The 19,797-nt window shown below is 44.6% G+C and overlaps 4 protein-coding genes across 5 annotated transcripts in view; 3 read left to right on the top strand and 1 right to left on the bottom strand.

Annotated features, from left to right (window-relative positions):
• Positions 1–41: 41 nt before the first annotated feature.
• Positions 42–4,100, top strand: LOC310823573 (eukaryotic translation initiation factor 4E-binding protein 3-like). Its single transcript, XM_083696456.1, has 3 exons — positions 42–325; positions 1,954–2,118; positions 3,531–4,100. The coding sequence occupies exons 1-3, from the start codon at positions 202–204 to the stop codon at positions 3,560–3,562; spliced, it is 321 nt and encodes a 106-aa protein (XP_083552582.1). The 5' UTR covers positions 42–201; the 3' UTR covers positions 3,563–4,100.
• A 3,274-nt stretch (positions 4,101–7,374) lies between these two features.
• mat2b (methionine adenosyltransferase 2 non-catalytic beta subunit methionine) lies at positions 7,375–12,988 on the top strand. 2 transcript variants are annotated; one of them, XM_083685899.1, is made up of 7 exons: positions 7,375–7,495; positions 8,568–8,762; positions 8,990–9,104; positions 10,249–10,395; positions 11,105–11,298; positions 11,586–11,699; positions 11,835–12,988. In XM_083685899.1, exons 1-7 carry the CDS (start codon positions 7,466–7,468, stop codon positions 12,009–12,011), a joined length of 972 nt encoding a protein of 323 aa, XP_083542025.1. In that variant the 5' UTR covers positions 7,375–7,465; the 3' UTR covers positions 12,012–12,988. The 2 variants fall into 2 exon arrangements, with proteins under 2 accessions (XP_083542025.1, XP_083542024.1); XM_083685898.1 differs by lacking the exon at positions 7,375–7,495 and adding an exon at positions 7,848–7,965.
• A 537-nt stretch (positions 12,989–13,525) lies between these two features.
• Positions 13,526–16,223, top strand: LOC310824477 (uncharacterized protein). Its single transcript, XM_083697227.1, has 3 exons — positions 13,526–13,636; positions 14,420–14,792; positions 15,616–16,223. The coding sequence occupies exons 2-3, from the start codon at positions 14,441–14,443 to the stop codon at positions 15,735–15,737; spliced, it is 474 nt and encodes a 157-aa protein (XP_083553353.1). The 5' UTR covers positions 13,526–13,636; positions 14,420–14,440; the 3' UTR covers positions 15,738–16,223.
• A 1,587-nt stretch (positions 16,224–17,810) lies between these two features.
• The window catches only part of tenm2b (teneurin transmembrane protein 2b), a gene marked incomplete at its 5' end in the record, with an annotated part of 107,633 nt that continues 105,646 nt past the window's right edge, over positions 17,811–19,797 (bottom strand). The window contains one exon of the mRNA XM_083693809.1: positions 17,811–19,748. Coding sequence (XP_083549935.1) covers positions 19,230–19,748 — 519 coding nt within the window. The 3' untranslated portion in view covers positions 17,811–19,229. The remainder of the gene's footprint in view (positions 19,749–19,797) is intronic.

The following is a 19,797-nucleotide window of genomic DNA, read 5'->3' as shown; positions in this document are numbered from 1 at the left end:
AAACACCTGCACGTGGCTCTCGGTTCGCACTCAGCAACGTCAGTCTCTAGAGGTAGTGAGTCTCCCTGCGGTCCCCTGAGTTTCAAGTCAACTTTGGAGTTGGCGCATTAGTATTGGCCAGAGACATTCATCAGAAAGCATTCGTCCTATTTTCCTCTTATAATAACTTTTGTTTTGTTATTTATCCATCATCGCTCTACAATGTCCGCTCCGAGCTCAAGCTGTCCCATTCCCAGCCGCTTTGGGAACTCCAAGGACTGGTCTCAGCTGCCCGACTCGTACAGCCAGACTCCCGGGGGCACTCTGTTCTCCACCACGCCAGGAGGTAAGCTTCACCTCGCGAAATGCTCCATGGACTACTAGTCCCTCTGTATGCTCAAAAGAACGTACGGCCGAGCGCATTGGGCACGGTGCTGCTTTTCACGCGCAGTTACAATCATACGACACATACATTATACACATACTACAGTTATATTGTCATACAGTTAACTGTTTAATAAAGGTGCAATCTGTAATTCAAGCAAAAACAAAGCCTGCTCCCTGCTACTTTTTTTGGTAAGCAGCTGAAGGATGGGGCTGGAGAAAGGTAACCACTCTCAATTTCATAGACAGAGCTATGGATGCAAGGAGTGACCATCCATGAGATCAATATGATTGTTTTAACCATATTTTCTATACAGTGTTGGTTTACAATTGCATTGTTTACAAACAATGGAGTGAATAAGCTTATATTTTGGGTTCTGAAGATCTAAGCTCATAAGGCATTTATAAATTATAAGTCAACAATGTAAAAGTTAAAAAATGTGAATCTGCCGGAATGCACTTTCCCCCATTTTCACTTTTTCAAGGAACAGTCCTTGTATGGGTCCAGCAGCAACATAGATTCAATACTTTGCTGCTCTTTGTCTTTATGAATTGTTTGTGTGTGTGTGTGTTTGAGAGAGAGAGAGAGAGAGAGAGAAAGGTGTGTGTGTGTGTGTGTGGGACGACGACGACGACAGTTAATCAGTCAGTCTTTCAAGGACGTGGGAGGTGTAGTTGAGAGGCCGGTTTGAAGAGAGAAGCCCGGGGTTTGGCCTGGTGCTGTTCCCTGGTACATAGCTGGAATAGTTGAGGACATTATGTTTCAGTTAGGAGGAGGCCCTAGAGGGGGGGGGGAGGAGAGGACAACGCCAGCCAGCCAGTGAACCAGTGAAAACAAAGACTGACTGACAGGGAGATGACAAACTGTAAGTGTGCTGCCTGCGGTCTCTTATCAGTTGAAAACGTACATTTGAGTAGATATCTAATACCTGGTTTGGGCCAGGGTGAGATAGTGTAATCTCAGTGACTTCATACTTGGCTTGGCTGTAGGTGGAATATCACTGAGGTGATCTCTGTAGTCCAGCCGTGCTCCAGGAGCCTTTGGACCCCCCCCCCCTCCCTCCCTACCTCCCTCCCTCCCTCACTCCTGTTCTCTCTCTCAACCCCCTCAGTTTAAGACACACTGCAGCAGCCTCAAGAGTTGAGTTATGTAACATGTTTTCCTGGCTTCTTAGAATCAGATACAGAGTTCAAGAAAAAAAAAAAAAAAACTCCACCTCTTTCTCTGTGTACACTTACTGTCCACAAACACCTTGGACAAACATTATGAACAAGGCAATGCCCTGTTGCCCTACAATCTGGTTTTACTGCCTTTGTTCTTTTACTGAGAATGACAGTCACCTGAGCAGCATTCAACATCCTATACCAAGGGAGGCTGGTGGAGGTAGAAATCGGAGGACCGGCTCATTGTAATGCATAGAATGAGGAATGGTATCATTCCTCAAAATGATACCATTCATCATTCCATTCCATGCTTTACAATGAGCCTGTCCTCTGATTTCTACCTCCACCAGCCTCCGCTGCCCTAGACATATACAAGACCATAGAATGGTTCTATATTTCCATGACCCAAGTCCTCTTCTGTTACAGGAACCAGAATCATCTACGACAGGAAGTTCCTGCTGGAGTGTCGGAACTCCCCGGTGGCGCGCACCCCCCCATGCTGCCTCCCCCACATCCCCGGGGTCACCATGCCCGCCCTGCACCCCCTGGGCAAGCTGAAGGAGCTGGACGAGAGCATCAAGAACCTCTCAGGTGAGACCCGGGCCATGACACCTCTTCTTCAGAATCAGAACCCAGACAAGAGTGTGTTCTAGATGCATACATGATGCACAGGCCCATGCAGATTATTAACGCTCTGGCGCCAGAGACACGACGTTACATGACTCACAGGCCTATGCAGATTATCAGACCGTATATCTGTTCACCTGCACAGGCCTGCGCATAATCTGTGTATTTGGAACGCATGCACAGACACTCTTTGCCCTATTATAAGCTGTGGATATGCACTCTTCAGAAGTAAAGTATTAGAAACTTAAAGATGTCCAACTATGAGAGCCACTGATCTAGTCTTGTCCAGGCCCCTCTTTCACCTGCTAACCCAACACCTGACTGCTATCCCACAGCAGCTCAGTAACAGGGATGTGTTATTGTTTCCACGTGCACACACACCTTACTGTACTTAGCCGACTAAGAGGAAGCCTCATCTTTTCCGTAAGCCCCAAGGAAAACCTGAGAAACGAGTTTCCTCTTGTTCTGCTCTTTCTCCTCAAAGCTGTACGGTGCAAGGGCACCGAGGTGAAGTCACAGTACTCATTCTGTCATAACAATTAACGATGAACAAACACAAGAAAAATTGGAATGTCTGACGGCTGTCTTTGACTAGACTCCCGATTCACCTCATGATGCATTTTTGAAACAGAAGTGAAAACGATTCTGCTTGTTATTCAGACCCAGTGCCATGTCACAAGATGTTCTCTATGTTGCTGATGTTTCAGCTCTTTTTGGGCTCATGTCCCAGTCAAGACAGGGGGCACATGAGGGAATCTAACTCGTAGCTAGTCTAGACTGTGCAGGAGCATGTTCACATATGGATGTTGGTAGGTCAACAGTTTGATTCAAGTTCCTTTCAGGTGCCATGTGTGTCTAGACATAACCAGACTTTCACCTTCTGTACCTTTCCAGCTAGTACTAAAACCTTTGTGTTTTCTGTTGAATCTTTCCTGTGTGTGTGTCTGTGTGTGTGTGTGTGTGTGTGTGTCTGTGTGTGTGTGTGTGTGTGTGTGTGTGTCTGTGTGTGTGTCTGTGTCTGTGTGTGTGTGTGTGTGTGTGTGTGTATGCGTGTGTGTGTGCGTGTGTGTGTGTGTGTGTGTGTGTGTGAGAGTGAGGTTAGGTGAGTGAGCGACAGGCCACGTTTCAAGGTGAATGTGTTCAGCCCCATGAGAAAAGCAAACAAAAGCCTGTCCAGTATGTCAACCTCACCTCTGGGCAGACATTGTTCTGCCCGCCTGTCTTGTGATCACCTCCCCATAGAGAACACGTGCACAGAGTAGCCCATGGAGAGTGTAGAGCAGTGGAGGCTGGTGGAGGTAGACAGAGGACAGGCTCATTGTAATGCGTTCTTTTTGTTCCTGACTGACGTGCGCTTCTCTCTTCTGTCCCCACAGCTGATGATGACCAGTTTGTAATTGACATCTGAACCCCTCCCCCCCCCCTTCCCCCGGTTCGGACCAGAGCGGCTCATTTGGAGAAAGCGTCCTCATCTCTGACGGCTCTGTGGTCCTTCTACAGATCAGTGGACAGAACTCTCCTCACGTTATATTCCCTCCCTTTAATCCTGGTGGATGATTCTAGAACAACCGTTAAACACTCACAAGAGAGTTTGGTCTCTTGAGGCTGGAGGTGGAATTCCGGGGAAATTTGGGAAAGATGGCATGTTTAGGTCAGCGTCCATGAGTCGGTGTTCTGACTCAGGGCTGTGTCAAGGAGGAGGTTAACATGGATCGTTCTGCCCCTGCTGTTATCTCAATGTACTTTTTTTTTCCTTTTGCACATTTGGTAAGTTCTGTTTTGATAAGGTTAATGGATGTATGATTTTATTGCATTCACAGTGGATGATAAGAATGGGTGCAGGAGTAGCATTTTTATACATGTTCTGGGCTGGCAGCAGAATGTGAGTGGGGTCAGTGTGTATGCTGCTATTCAGCTGCAGAGGAAATACATGAAATTCAAGTGAAATAAAGAAAACCTTTATAAAAGCTGTGTTGTGTTGTTGGCCTCTGGCCCAGACGGGAGGTTATCATGGGATGTGGTTGTGTGTTCTTGAATGAACTCCTTGATTAATGAAGAATGCAATCTATAGGGTTAGGGTTAACAAACACAGTATCATTTAATATATCAGTGAGTGTACTCAAATCAAGTTTATTTTGAAGTGCATTTCACATAGGTCTCAACAGTTGGAGAAAACAAACACACAGGGAACACCGTATACAGTATGCTGCATAGTGTGAGTGTTGTGTGCCTGCCTTGTTGTTCCGTAGTTTTAGCCCGAGCCCAGATCTGAATACTCTTCAGTCAACTCCTCTGACTATCCTTGGCATGGTAAATGACACCATACACTGGATGGCACAACATCAATTGCAATGAAGTTAGCTAAAGCACATCCAGATCTGGCACCAGACTAGCACAGAACACTGGTTATTCTGAGAATTCCACCGAAGAGGTCCCCATGTTATTTGCTTCCTACTTACAAAGAGAATACATTCATATGCAGGTTCTATTTGCCACCTTACACGACACACACTCCTATCCACATAAACAGTATAACATCAATGTGTGATTTTCTTACAAGGTTTTAGTGCTTGAATGTTCAGTGGGATAATTAATTTTTTGGCGTTGTGATATGATTTACTTACTTTAGACAAATGCACTTGTTGTATGTCGCTTTGGATAAAAGCATCTGATAAATATCAAATATGTAAAAATGTAAATGTAAGGTAGAATCGGAGGACGGGCTCAAGCTCATTGTAATGCATGCGATGGAATGAGGAATGGTATCAAACACGTGTTTGATTCCATTCTATTCCATTCCATACATTACAATGAGCCCGTCCTCCGATTTCTACCTTACATTTACATTTTTACATATTTGATATTTATCAGATGCTTTTATGCAAAGCGACATACAACAAGTGCATTTGTCTAAAGTAAGTGAATCATCTATCCATCAGTCATCATAAGCTATAATCTGTGCTAGGACCAGGTGCCGCTGGCAGTCACAATGCTAGAAGTTTACTTTTTTCACAATGCTAGATTACTTTTAATTATTAACAGCAGAGGAACTGTATAGAGGGGTAGTGGGGGATGAAGAGGTCTTTAGGAGGGACAGTCAAGATGTAGACTAAAGAGATGGGTCTACCCCCCCCTTTGATCAGAAGACATCTGACATTATTGCACTCATACTATTGTCACTTTATTGTCACTTTCTGTCACTTTTTCTTACTTATTATTGAATTGTTAATTGTTTGCTGACTGTTGTTGAGCGTGGAGCAAGATCCCAAAACATTTCACTGGCAATTACAACTGTATGCGATATAAGTGACAAATACAATTGTATTTGATTTGTTTTCAGTCTACGACGGAAGACAGGTAGTGACTCCCCAGTCCTGACAGCACTGGGACTTCCACCAGCCTTCTCTGCATCACAACTCACAAATCAGTTACAGTTCACCCATTATAACATTCTCAGCTACAGCTACATGTAAACTCACTGGACTGCTGCTGACCATAACACTGCTTAGACTCTCGATTGGTGCTCCTACCTGTCACTCACCCCACCCCTTGACCTATCCCGAGGAAGGAGGACATTCTGGCCAGTTCACTACAGGAGGGAGAGGGACTGGGAGTGGGACTGCTACCATACTAACAAAATATCTCCTGTTCACTTCTGAGAAAAGAGGCGTGCAGAGTACAGCGAAATACCACATGTCTCAAGGGCATTACCTATCCCTTTGCAGTTATTCATACTGTGGAATGGCCGCCCATATCTGCACTAAGTAAACTCATTACAATACATGACTTGTACGACTTCACCATCTTCAGTAACTTTAGACCTTGTTTAGTGTAGGCTAACTGACAACATTGAACTAATCATAATTTGGTTGCTTTATTACATATGTATTAGATATGAGCAACCCTGCACACAGCCCTATTTTCCTAAAGTTGATTCATTTATTCACAGCATAATGAATATCTGTTTTTCCTCAATGCGAGTGACGATCGCCATTATTAATTAATTATATTCAGTTAATGCTCTGTCATTCTTTACCGCTAAACCTTTTTGGTTTGTGTCAGCTGCTCCACCTCCACTGTCTGATGATGTCACCTTTTTCTGTGAACTGTTATCAATTCTTTGTACAGGTTTCAATGAAGAACGTAGTTTCACTGACGCACTGTGTAACAACGAGTGTGCTAGATCGCTACTGTTCAGTGAAGGGTGTGTTGTCATTCGGGGTCTAGGGGGGGTTCTGGGAAGGAACACCTGTTGCTGTATTTGGTGGCCTTCACACGTTTCTCTAATTTACCCAGCCGTGATACCCCTGATGTGATGTAGGCCTGTGGGTCACTGATGCATGTGACTCATTTCACAGAACTGATCAAGTTTGAAGAGAGAGAGAGAGAGGGAGAGGGAGAGGGGGGACAGAGAGAGCGTGACTGCATGTTTGTGCATGCATTTATGTGTGGGGGACAGCTTCAAATATGAATTAATCATATGCGTCTGTAAGATCACACTTTGTGCAGCCGTGAAGTGTTCCCATGTCTGCACATGCAGGTGTAATATACATTTCATCACCTATACAATCCATCACTTTCTAGGTAGGAAAGACGTGAGATGGACACTTCCTTCTTTGTTGACCGTGTAGGTGATGTAATGTATACCACACAGACTTCACTGTTATGGTGGCACTCTCTGGAATGCGTGGTACCACCCCCCAACACCCTCACATTACTCTTACCGACTGTCTTAAACATGATACCCATGAAAGGGCTTCAGCTACATACCACCTGTGAACATACAAGCTAATGGTAATTTACAGTCTATTTAAGTCCCTCTTTCCTCCTCACAATCCTCCACAACCATTAGGCTACATTACATCTGAGGAGGAGGGCCAATGATGCTTATAATTGAGTGGGTAAATCATATTGAATAATACATATGATAAGATGAATTTGGTTTGTAGGTATGAAAACATCACAAGCAGTGGTTGATTGACAATATGCGCTTGAGGAGACGACATGTACGTATGTATATGTATTAATTCAAGTAGGCTTCAATGCAGTAGGACTTATTTGCATGCAGCACCAAATACTGTATGATCGTTTTTTATGACCATCCCAGACCACAGGTCCCCTGTACATTGATATGTAAGATAGAGCTGCCATCTAGTGGTTACAAGAGGGAGGAAATAGTCTCTAACACTTCCCCTTTAAGAATGCACAGTATTTGTTGCCGGAAAATATATTCTCTTCAAAAAAAAAATTCAGGATTAGAACCGTGCTTGGTCAGCAAGTCATATGATATTACTTGTTTAAGGGGGGAAAGATGCCGGGATTTGAATATGGCGATTATGAGGTAAATGTACAGGGTTCACTTGAAACTAGTAAAAATAATAAGGATGACTTATTATGAGTATAGTGCTTGCTGGCGATAGCTGCTCAAGACGCGCGCATGTCAATAGCTTGTTAGCTATTTTACGAATAACCATAGTGCATGAATTTACCGGCTAGTTATCGTAGCTAGTTTAGATTATAAACCAGGTTAGTATCAATTGGCCCGCATCAGTATTTGTAATTTGCAGGCATTTAGCGTGATTTAGCTAGTTAACGTAAGCAATTTAGACTGTGCTTTATCGCGACACGTAGTACGCTTGACGAGACAGGAAACAGCTGATCAGGGTGGACCGCTACCGCATCAGATATTATAAACAGTTGCGTGTACAGAATGAAAGTAGTGGATGTTACAACGATATTCGCGTAGAGATGAACGATAGGGAGAAGGAACTTAAGATAAATTTCACACCAGGGCACGTTGAACTAGTGGAGGTAACTGTATGGGGCAATACATTGCACCTGTTTATTCTCTGAATGGTATTAGCGTGTGCCATGAAGCGTGTATTTCTATCCAACTCATCCCACGAAGTACAGTAGGTGGTAGATTTCAATTTGAAGTTGACTGAATATTAATTGTGTAAATAAGTGGTTGTTTTTTGGTGAGGAGAGGCAAGTGCCACCGCGGATAATCGGTTTAAGCTGTTGCGCAGGGGCACCCATTTTGTCAGTAGTTACCAGCTAGTCCTTATAATAGGGATGCACACTGCACATACGCCTTGTCTGTTCATCTGATGTTGCAATATTAACTATGACGGATAAATGACAACAGTTATAGATAATAGAGATCCTTGAAGTTGATGGTCATATTAAGAGAACTTACAAATAAGATTAACTAATGATTACACAACACCAAGTACGTTGGTATTGCATTGCCATGTATTATGAGACGTAAGGCTTTGCGTAAGTGCTTGCTTATGAGATGTTTCATGACGTTGAAGGCCTAGGTCCGAACAACTTATTTCTGGCTCCTCTATGTAGCGTTAATAATGGTGTTTTCACTCAGATGATCAAATTTCCCTTGTCCCTGTTCCCAGGAAGATGTGGCCATCCCCTACAGACGTGTGTTGGTAACAGGTGCCACAGGGCTGCTGGGCCGGGCCGTGTATAAAGAGTTCCAGAACAACGCATGGCACGCCTTGGGCTGTGGGTACAACAGGGCTCGCCCCCGCTTCCTACGATGCAACCTGCTGGATGAGGATGCAGTGAAAGGGGTCATCCAAGACTTCCAGGTGGGTTGATAAGTCTGTGTGTGTCTGTCTGTGTGTGTGTGTGTCTGTGTCTTGTCATTGATTGTGGAGGAACCTGATTCCCTTATGAATATCCTCATCATCATCATTATCAGTGTAACTCCGATAATGTGACAAATTGTAGATTCATTACAAATACATGTATGTTTTCTATAACCGCCTTGTAGTCTGTACGTCATACTAACCCTCCATAATGCGGCCTTCTGTAGCCCCATGTGATCATCCACTGTGCCGCGGAGAGGAGGCCAGACGTGGTGGAGCGTCACACAGAGGCGGCTCTCAACCTGAACGTCCACGCCACCGGAACTCTGGCTAAAGAGGCAGGTGGGGCCATACCTCTATCATACTCATTCATTCCGGGGCGCTTCGTGGCGTAGCACACTAGATTAGATTCAACTTTATTGTCATTGTGCAGAGTACAAGTACAGAGACAACGAAATGCAGTTAGCGTCTAACCAGAAGTGCAGAAAAGTGCAGTGTGAACAATAGATACAGGTAGTGCAGTATATGAGCAGTATAAGTAGTGTAGTATAAGTATAAGTAGTGCAGTGTAGCAGTATATGTATTAGCAGTAACATTATAAGCAGAATAAATAGAATGCAGTATGAACAGTATAAGCAGCATATGAGCTGTATAGGCAGTGCAGTATAAGCAGTATATATGTATTAACAGTAACATTAAAGCAAAGTAAATAAACAGAATAAATATGGAATGCAGTATAAACAGGTATGTACAGATGTGCAGTGTATTAACAGTAGCATTAAAAATATAAGGATATGTGCATTATGAACAGTATAGACACTAATGCGCTTACCCCGTAATCGCAAGGTTCCTGGTTCGATTCCGACCCTCGACCTATCTTGCATGTCATCCCTCCTCTCTCCCTCTCCCATCCTTCCTGTCAATCTCTACTGTCTCTATCCCAATAAAGTAGAAATGCCCTAAAAACATATTTTAAAACAATACTCATTAATTCTCCAGAATCACCACAAGGTCTTGATGCACATTGTGCAGTTCCAGTTATTGAAATCGAGAATGTATGTGTTGTTTCATTCGTATTCTGAAATCTTTCTCTGCAAGGTTCAACTTTTACTGCACGTTATGTGAGTCGTTATAGGCCCTCTAGTGGTTGCTGATGTGCATTACCTTCTCGTAATGTGTGAAGTGTTGAGGTGTGAGTCAGTAGCACCCATGCCTGTAAATGCAGACTGTACATCTGATGCATGTTATCGCCACTGTAGCTGTGTGTCAGGGGAGGCTGTATTTGAATAAGCGGTGAACCACCTTTCATGGTTTACGTTCCTCATGACTTTGTCTGAGAAATAAAGAGACTGTAGTTGTGTCTGAGTGAACAGGCCATGCATTACAATGAGCCCATCCTCCAATTTCTACCTCCACCAGCCTCCACTGCTGTATGTGTTGTTTGATGATGTACATCTCTTCCTGTCTCTACGGGGGATGTCTGTAGCCGGGATCTTCTTGATCTACATCAGTACTGACTACGTGTTTGACGGGAGGAACCCTCCCTACGGGGAGAACGACACCCCCAACCCTCTCAACCTCTACGGCAAGTCCAAACTAGAGGGAGAAAGGGAGGTCCTCAGACACAACCCAGGTATGGCAACACTTGATTATTCCTGTACTCTAGTCTCGGATTTCACTATTATGTATGAATGTAATGTTCCTAAATATAGCTCTCTGTCATTCCTGGTCCTTAAATGGCAGTGGATTTACTTTCTATCCATCAGTCTTCGTACTGTAAAGACAGTTGTTAGTCATGCCAGGTGTTCTGTCCAGAGGTGAGTTTCCTGAAGGCTTCGTAGTACTAAGAAGATCTTGTGCGTTGTTGCTATGCACTGTGAAAGTCTGTACGTCACAAAGTGCAGAATGTAAACAAGACATTTGTCATTTTTGGAGCAGATTAACGCTAAATTCCAGTAAATCGCTCACTTAAATGACTCGAATTACCTGCTATCTTAGTAAACCTTGTGCCGAATCCGAACATATTTACCATTTGTTAGCAACTTCTCAGATGTACTTTTGTTAGCAATCATATTGTGGCGTACGGACTTTCAGAGTGTGTTGGACAAAAGAGGATCTTGGTGCTACGAAGCTTCCTGGAAAAACTCACACGCGTGTAGCCTTTCTGTTCCCCAGCTCAGTCAGATCTGGTCAGATCTGGTCAGATCTGGTCAGATCTGGTCAGATCTGGTCAGATCTGGTCAGATCTGGTCAGATCTGGTCAGATCTGGTATTTCACCATCAGTGTAAACATCCATGTTTACATGTTTATCTTCTCCTCCTTGTCCTCCCCGTGGTGCCAGGAGCGGTGGTGCTGCGCGTGCCCATCCTGTACGGAGAGGTAGAGCGGGTGGAGGAGAGCGCCGTGACGGTGCTGTGGGAGAAGGTACAGGAAGGGGCGGAGAGCTGCACCCTGGACCACTGTCAGCAGCGATTCCCCACCTACGTCAACGATGTGGCCCGCGTCTGCAGGCAGATGGCTGAGAGGAGGATGCAGGTGTGTGTGTGTGTGTGTGTGTGTGTGTGTGTGTGTGTGTGTGTGTGTGTGTGTGTGTGTGTGTGTGTGTGAGAGAGAGCCCCAATCTATTCTGTTCTGTCATTCTACTTTATTCTATTCCCTCAGGCACGAGAAACAGAGGAATCTAATCTAGCGAACCCTTCACAAATCCTGTCCAGGGGCAGCTATATCATTCCCCACAACAGTGCTTCCTCATGTGTTTGAGCCTAATTCAAGCTATCCCTAATAGCAGTTTGTGGCTTCTTCATGTTTTTGGTTCTTTCCAGGACCCGTCTATACGAGGGATCTTCCACTTCGCTGGCAAGGAGCAGATGACCAAATATGAGATGGCCTGTGCCATCGCAGACTCTTTCAACCTGCCCAGCAGTCATCTAATACCAGTAAGACAACTGGAGAGTGCATTGCCTTTCTTATGACTCACAGTAAAACATAATATGATATAGTCTTTTAAACTGAATTAACAAATGGATGTTGTTGTTTATCTGACATCCTCCCTGTTCTTGTTGTCTCTCTAGTTGACAGAGCAGCCGGCGGGGGCGGGGCCCCAGAGGCCTCAGAACGCCCAGTTGGAGTGCTCCCGTCTGGAACTGCTGGGCCTCAGCGTGGAGGCCATCCCCTTTAAGACCGCCGTCAGGGACAGTCTGTGGCCCTTCCAGTACGACAAGCGCTGGAGGCAGACCGTCTTCCACTGAACGCTGCCAGGGCAGCACGCACACGCGCACGCACACACATGCACGACCAAGAGCGCCACTTCAAGCTTTATTATGATGACATTTGCCAGCTCTTTTATAGAGAATGTTTTATCGATGTAGAGCATTTATTGATTCTCTTCTGCGGGTACAATCGTGTAGATTGGTAGTGTACACACCACGTGTAAATTAGCTCTTTCCTTTTTGTGAAAAATCTATTTTTCAGGACCAATTAATTTTGGAGTCTAATGGCCGTAAAGCTACTTGAAGGAAGCTGGAAGTTCTGATTTCACTTGCCTATGATGTTTTGTTGTGGTCCACATTAAATTTCGGTACTTTCACTTTGCTGACCAGCCAGAAGTTTTTTTTGTTTTAAAGTAAAGCTCTCAGTATATAACACAAAATTACATGTATTTATTCCTGAAATGCTAAAGTTGTCTGTTGCTTCACACAAAGCCAAGCTTGTTGTTATTTAGTTTGTAAAAGAGAATTTCAGTCAGTATCATGCACTGTATTTATACAGCATATTATAAAATCTTAATGAACAACGAAGCAAAAGAAAATTCACTGTGATGCTTACAGTACTGTATATCTGCTCAGTTTGTTAATTGGCCACCTCAAAACTGTGTATTAATGTCAGATATGATGAGGTAATGTAGGATCATTGTACTTGGTTGAACACAAATGCTTTGAAAAAACACATTTGGGCACACTGTTTGTTTCTATAATTGATGAGGTCTTTAACTGTTTGAAATGTGTAGTATTTGAAAGTATTTGAAGACAGTTGTTCAGTTCCTTTATCTGAAAATGTATAACAGCAAACTAGAGCTGTTTGATATCTAGGGAATTTCCAGTGAATATGGTTTTGCTTTGCACAAAATGTTCTGTCACACTTTTGCCATGTTTGTAGCAGTGACTACTTTTGATGTTTGAAAAATATTTTATGATGGTCGACCGCACTTAAATAAATTAAAAGTCTGAACGCCGTGTGTTGTTGTTTTTATCTGATGTTTTATCATAAGGTTACAGCACCCAAACCTAGTGTTACCTCTATTGTAATCAGTGGTGTCTCAGAAGCCCGTTTTTGGTGTTACAGTTTTTTTTATTGCAGCATTCAATTTACCCATGGAGAGAATTCATTCCATTTTCACCACTGTAATTCTATTATTTTCAATGAGCTCCAATCATATTACGATGATTCTATAATTATAGTCTAAGTGATGACCCTGATACAATACTTTAAAAATTCCATCCTTTCTACCTTCCTTATTGTCGACTAGTCTGACGTTACTGGATAGTAAAAATAATATAGTAGGCACTTGCTTTCACCCCCGCAATTCTGTTAGGTAAGAGATTATTTCAAGGAAGTGGAGAGGGAAGGATGCCCATTGGAAGTATTCGGACGGGGCTCAAACCGGTTGACGGCCAATCTGGAGCGCAGAAGCTCAGCTGTCCTGACGACATCAAGTTACCAATCAGCAAGTTTACGGTAACTGCGCGTGGGAATAGAGCCTTAGCAAGACACTGTCGATGGATTTAGTATATATTTAACGAAAATATTATATTGACATCAATCGATCAGATCAGATCTAAACGAGGGAACCGACATACAGTCCACTCAAACCGAGGTAATTCTGACATTTAGCCAATGACATTTAAATCGCCTTTAACTTTGTTTGAGCAGTGGGAAAAGTTGAATTCTGCTTTTTGTTTTTTTTATGATTGTCTTGTTTGATATGACTTAAATTCAATGAGTGAGCTAAAGGGTTTTGGATTTAACATTTATTTTTTTCTGTTTTGAGCTGTCCATCCGACAGGCGAACCCTATAACTCAGTTTAGCTGAGAACAGACCCTGATATTGTTCCTAAGGGCATAAAGCATATCCGCCTCTTTATGAAATATTGCAATGCAATTAGGCCTTTATATCGAATTATTCGTCTGTGTGTGGACTGGATATTGCGTATTCAGTCAATAGACTGATCACATCGTTCGATTAGCCTTTAGAGAGGAATGGCATCTTCTCTGCTGAGTCGGTCAGTCAGTCACAGGTTTGAGACTTGCCTGAGACATCACTTCCTCTTTTTGCTGCACTGCCTCAATGCCTCCATTGATCACAAGACCCATAATGGTGGCATTTTCAGGCAAACCTGCCAGTAAGCACTTGCACATGCTCTCCTCCAATTAGGGGACAATGGAATGTGTCAGCGGTGTGTTGACTTGTGACTTTGTCACGATGTTTCTGAGACAACGTAATTATGACCTGGATTTGAACTGTACATCCCATGTTTTGACTGTAATAATGCTTGCGCTTGTTCGTGTTTAGATGCTAACTGGAGGATACCATAAACAACTGAATTGAATTACTCATTGCCATTCACGTCTTTCTGTGTTGTTTCTCCATGTTCCCCAGGGCCTTCCCTGTCAACCACAGATGAATTACGACCAGCCTCCTCCATACGGGGGTGCCGGCCCCTCCGCCCCCGGCTACCTTGGCCCCACATCCCCCGGGTACCAACAACAACCCCAGGGGGGGTATCCAGCCCAGGGGGGGTACCCAGGTCAGGGGGAATATCCAGCCCAAGGATACCCACCTCAGGGATACCCAGTCACCACAGACCCTGCTGCCTACCCTAACTTTGCCCCGGGACCCCCGGGACCCCCTGGGGTGTACCAGGGCCAGCCAGGCTACCAGGGGGGTTACCAGCTGCCCCCCCAGCCACAGTATGGATGGCAGGATGCCCCCCCTGGAGGACAGATGTACCAGGAGGCCCCTAAAAACACAGGTGAGGGATGATGGAAGTGTGGGAATCATCTATTCACTTGGAGATGTGTGGAGGAGAGGGGGAGCAGAAGGGGGGAGGTGGAGGTGGGAAGAGAGGGGGAGCAGAAGGGGTGAGGTGGAGGGGAGGGAAAGGAGAGGTGGAGGGGAGAGGAAGGAGAGGTGGAGGGGAGAGGAAGGAGAGGGGGAGAGGTGGAAGGGAGGGAAAGGAGAGGTGGAGGAGAATGGGAGGAGAGGGGAAGGAGAGGGGGAGAGGTGGAAGGGAGGGAACAGAGGTAGAGGAGAATGGGAGGAGAGGGGGAGGGGAGGTGTAGAGGAGAAGTAAAGGGGTGTATCTGAGGAGGAGGGGGGGGGTGTATCTATCTGCCTTGTGGTTCTGCTCTCATTCCCTCCTCTGGACCACCATTTACATTTATATTTACATTTTACATTTAAGTAATTTACAAACGCTTTTATCCAAAAGTGCCATCGGCAGGCCCATTGCTACAAGGTAGGTCGTGTGTCTTGATACTGACTCAGATCGTTCAGCAATACCGACACTGAACATGGGTGTGTAGAGGGGAGACACTCAGAACACTGCATTCAAAACCTGCTGCCCTGCCTTTCATACTCTGTTTGGTTGTATGTATGAAAAATACTAATGTATTTTTATAAATACAGGCAGGTTTCCTTTTCATATGGGCATAATTTTTATTATATGAATAATCGTATATGGCTGTACACACACATCTAAGAGAGCCTGTCTCTGTCTGTCTGTGTGTCTGTCTGTCTTTCTCTCTCTCTGTGTGTCTGTCTGTGCGTCTCTGCCTCTGTCTGTCTGTCATCAGTGTACGTGGTGGATGACCGGAGGCAGCAGGACAGTGATGGAGATGGATGTGTAGGCCCGTGTCTCACAGCCTGTTGGACGGCCCTCTGCTGCTGCTGTCTCATGGACATGATGTCCTCCTGATTGGTCACTGAGCAGGACGTGACGTCACTGTGACCCCCCGCCGTGACCTCACCACCACCTCAGCCAGCTTGTCCCACAGACCTCGACCCACTTTAGCTATACTGCCCTCTGGAACTTTTTTTTAACTTATTTTCTATTCCCTGTCAATGGGGTGGTTAGCTGGACACAGGTTAAGCCAAGGATTCTCCTTTGGTTATGTTTTTTAATCTGGGTTTAATCTAGGTCCAGGATGACTAGCCTTATTAAGTCTTATCTATCTGTTGTAATTTCGTCATGCTGTCAAATAGTCACATACGTACGTACAGTACATTGTGAATGGCAAGTAAAAACCCAACTAAGAACACTGAAATAAGGCTAACGCTAGGAAATAAAACATGTATCTTCACGAACAAAGTTTTAATAATCAGTCCAGTCACATAATAACTGTTAACATTGATGTATATGTTTGTTTTTCATATTGGAGAATGTCAAACACTTAAGTATTGTTGATTTCTGTCTGTCGATAATAAAGATATTTAAGTATTTGCATTCCAGGGAAATATGTACAGTATTGGTAAAGAAAACCTATTTCTGTCCCCAAAATAAATGGAAGGGACAACAGATTTGCTACTGTACTGTAAGTCCGGTGAGTTGCAGTTAAAAAAGACCTATCTATGCCCCTATGCATTACTGCTGGAAGGAACACTGCTTAGCTATACTGCCCTGTGTAAATTCCCCCTGTTAGCTCGGTATGAGTGTGTGTCAGTCAGCTGCTTAAATTTACACAGATTATTTTGAGCTGTCCCTCCTCACCCCTCTGGTTGGGAGCTCTAACATGTGGGTGGTGTGTATGTGTGTGCGAGCGGGGGGGGGGTCTATGTTTCTATTTCTGAAAGGTCAGTCAGTGAGCTGAGGCTTTAGACAGGGCCTCTGAGGTGGATCTAGTGGTGTGAAAATAGCTGTGTAAGGGTAACTGGTTCAGAACAGGAGAGACTGCCGCATACACCTTCTTCCCCTGGTACCACAGTACTCGTTCCGGGTCTGTGGCTTCCTCTTATTTCTATGGTGTACTGTCGGGTGAATTGCCTCTAGGCACAGATCTTAGGGTTTCGTTTATCCCACAAACGTCTAAAATTAGAATTTATGGAGGGTAAGCCGAGCCTACATGCTAGTTGGGGACAACTTTACCATGGAGCATACCACATGAATACCATTGTCAAGCCAAGCACAAGGATAAGTTGGCTAAAGCATTTACAGCAGGGGAGGCTAGTGGAGGTAGAAATCGGAGGACGGGCTCATTGTAATGCATAGATCAGCATGAGGAATGATATCAAATACACGTCTTTGATACCATTCCTTTTTGCATCCCATGCATTACAATGAGCCCGTCCTCCGATTTCTACCTCCACCAGCCTCCCCTGACAGATCTCCAGAGGCTTCAGTGATGTGTAAATGGCCATGTTAATGGTGACATTATCTTGTTACCTCAGGTTCAGTCTATGTGTCCAACCTCACACATCCCTGTGAGTCCCCAGACGTTCATTTACAGCCGGAGGGTCATAGGTCACGGAGGCTACAGCTTAGGAGATTCTAATTAACACGGTAAAAATCACCTAGGAGACTATGAGGACTGACTGGCTGCCTGTCCATGACATGAAGTGGTTCTCCTCCTGAGAGATAGACAGGGAAGGCGGTATACTGTAGCATGATTATATTCATCAATCTGTTGGTTGAATAACAGTAATAAAGTTGAAGTAAGCCACCAGTCCACATTAGCCTCGGAAAGAATATGACTTTACCTGTCACTTTCAGTGTTTGACAGACTCAATTTCAAATGGGATAGCCGTTAGATTTGTCTGTAGGCTACAAATCAAATCAAGCAGTGAATTAGATGACGGTAAGAATCTATAAATAATATGCAACCTGTCACTGCCCTCAGGAAATCATCTCAAACCGCAGGAGGAATTAACAAGCTTGTCCAACATGAAAAAAACAAGTTTATTCTGATAAACTTCCCACAGAATCCTCGTTCTAGTAGTGTAAAGACATTTTCTTGCAGCGGAGGCTGGTGGAGGTAGAAGTCGGAGGACGGGCTCATTGTAATGCATTACAATGAGCCCGTACTCTGATTTCTACCTCCACCACCCTCCCCTGGTTTCTTGATACCTATTCATGTACATATTGACATCTAGACTGTGGTTGGTCACAGTGAGAAAAAAAGACTTTGTACAGATATGGGTGGTTACAGAAATACCACAAAGTCAAATAAAGAATAACTGATTTAAAACCTCCTGTACTAAAAGAGGATGTTTGAGTTTTGGGAATCAACTGTAATAAGATCTTTAAGTAGACGTCAATGCCTTGCTATGGATTCATTTATAGTAAAGCCTGTTCCTTTTGGGAAATGTACAAATCATTCAGCTTTTTGGACATGTGTCTATGTTTCTGTCTTAAATGTGAATGTACACATTTATCTTTTGACGATGTGTAGGGAAACAGGTTTCACAGCTGTAAAGACTCGGCAATATAAACAATATCAAAACACGACATCACATTTCATCAGTCACTCATCGTCAGGGATGAATCAAAACCAATAAAAAAAACATTGAGAACAGTTTCATATTTTACAAAAAGAAAATAAGGACTTGTATGTACTTTAGGTAGTCCTCAATACAAATTCTTCATGATTGTCATATAGTGCAAACAAAAGAGCAAGAGAAAACTGATAGAAAATAAATAACCTTTGTTTCCGTTTGTATTGTTCTTGAAAAACAGAGAGCGGGGTTTCCTGGTCTCTTTCCCAGGGGTGCCCTAGTAGTGAATGTCTGGGTTCAGGATTCTACTGCACAGGAACATACACATCTACATAATATGTCACATCCTCCATCTCTGTGTCCGTTAAATGAAAACCATATTTGACTAATATGTACGTTGAATGAAATAACCAAGCCTTCCTTCTTCAGCATGGCTCATGGATATGAGTGTAGTTCTGAGTGTTGGTTCCGGGTTCTGTGTTCCGTGTTCTTCAGAGAGTGGCCTGAGAGGGTTCTAGAGTTGTTCTGCTGTTCTAAAGAGAAGCCTTGACCTGGACCTCACCACAGCGTTCCATCTCTCTGACCTCCCTGACTGTAGTATATCAGCCGGGTTCGTCTGATAGGCTGCTACAGACACTCTAGTGCTCCCTCAGCATCAATACCTACCTAATCCCTCCAACAAAAGAGTGAAAAAGATTTTCAAATGTTTCAAAACCTCTTTTTTTTTTCATTAAAAAAGTCTGTTCGGTTCCTATCTGCAGAAGTTAAGGGTGCTTTTCTAAGTCATTGTCTGAAGTCATTGAGGCGATGTCTGTTGCCCTCAGCAACAAGTCTGTTCTCTCTGAGGGCTCTGCCCTCTCATAAGTCACTGCAGCAGTGTCAGGGAAACCCCGTGTGTAGTGAGTACTCTCCCTAGGAGAGGAAACGTCTTGTGGGGCGGGGGTGGGGGTTGGGGTGGTTGGGGTGGCCCAGTGTTCTGTTACCTCCTGCCCATCTCGTTCTGTCTGAGGAACTGGATGTTGCTGCTGCTGTCTGCTAGTTCTGGGTACTGCTCCACAGGTAGAACATAGTACCCATCGTACCCGGGCACCTTCCCTGCCCCCAGCAGCTGCTGCCTCTCCCCCTCTGCCCACAGCCTCCCCCCCTCCCTGCCCTCCCTCAGCCTCTGCTGCTCGCGCGCCCACGCCCCTGACAGCGCCCTCTGGTGGGCCAGCTCCAGTAGCCGAGCTCGCTCCTTCTCCAGGACGTCCGACCCCAGCCCGTAGCGAACGCTGAGAGATACCGCTGCCGTGTGGATCTCCACGGTGACGCCGCGGCGGGAGCGGCCGCTGACGGTAACGTTGACCCCGGTCTCCAGGGATTTACGGCCGCTGCTCAGCCCCAACGCCAGCAGGTCGCTGTCAGCCAATCCCAGCTTGATGAAGTAGTGGCAGTCCCGCCCATCAACGGTGTAGTGGGTTCCCTCCAGGTAGATGGCGTTGTTCAACACCTGGGCCACCTTCAATCACAATGAAATCAAACTTGATTTAAAGTGCATTTAAAAAATC

The sequence above is a fragment of the Argentina silus genome, assembly GCF_951799395.1.
Source record: "Argentina silus genome assembly, chromosome: 2".
Classification (NCBI taxonomy): Eukaryota; Metazoa; Chordata; class Actinopteri; order Argentiniformes; family Argentinidae; genus Argentina; species Argentina silus.
Note: the sequence above shows the minus strand (reverse complement) of the source record. Positions and strands in the feature narration are given on the sequence as shown.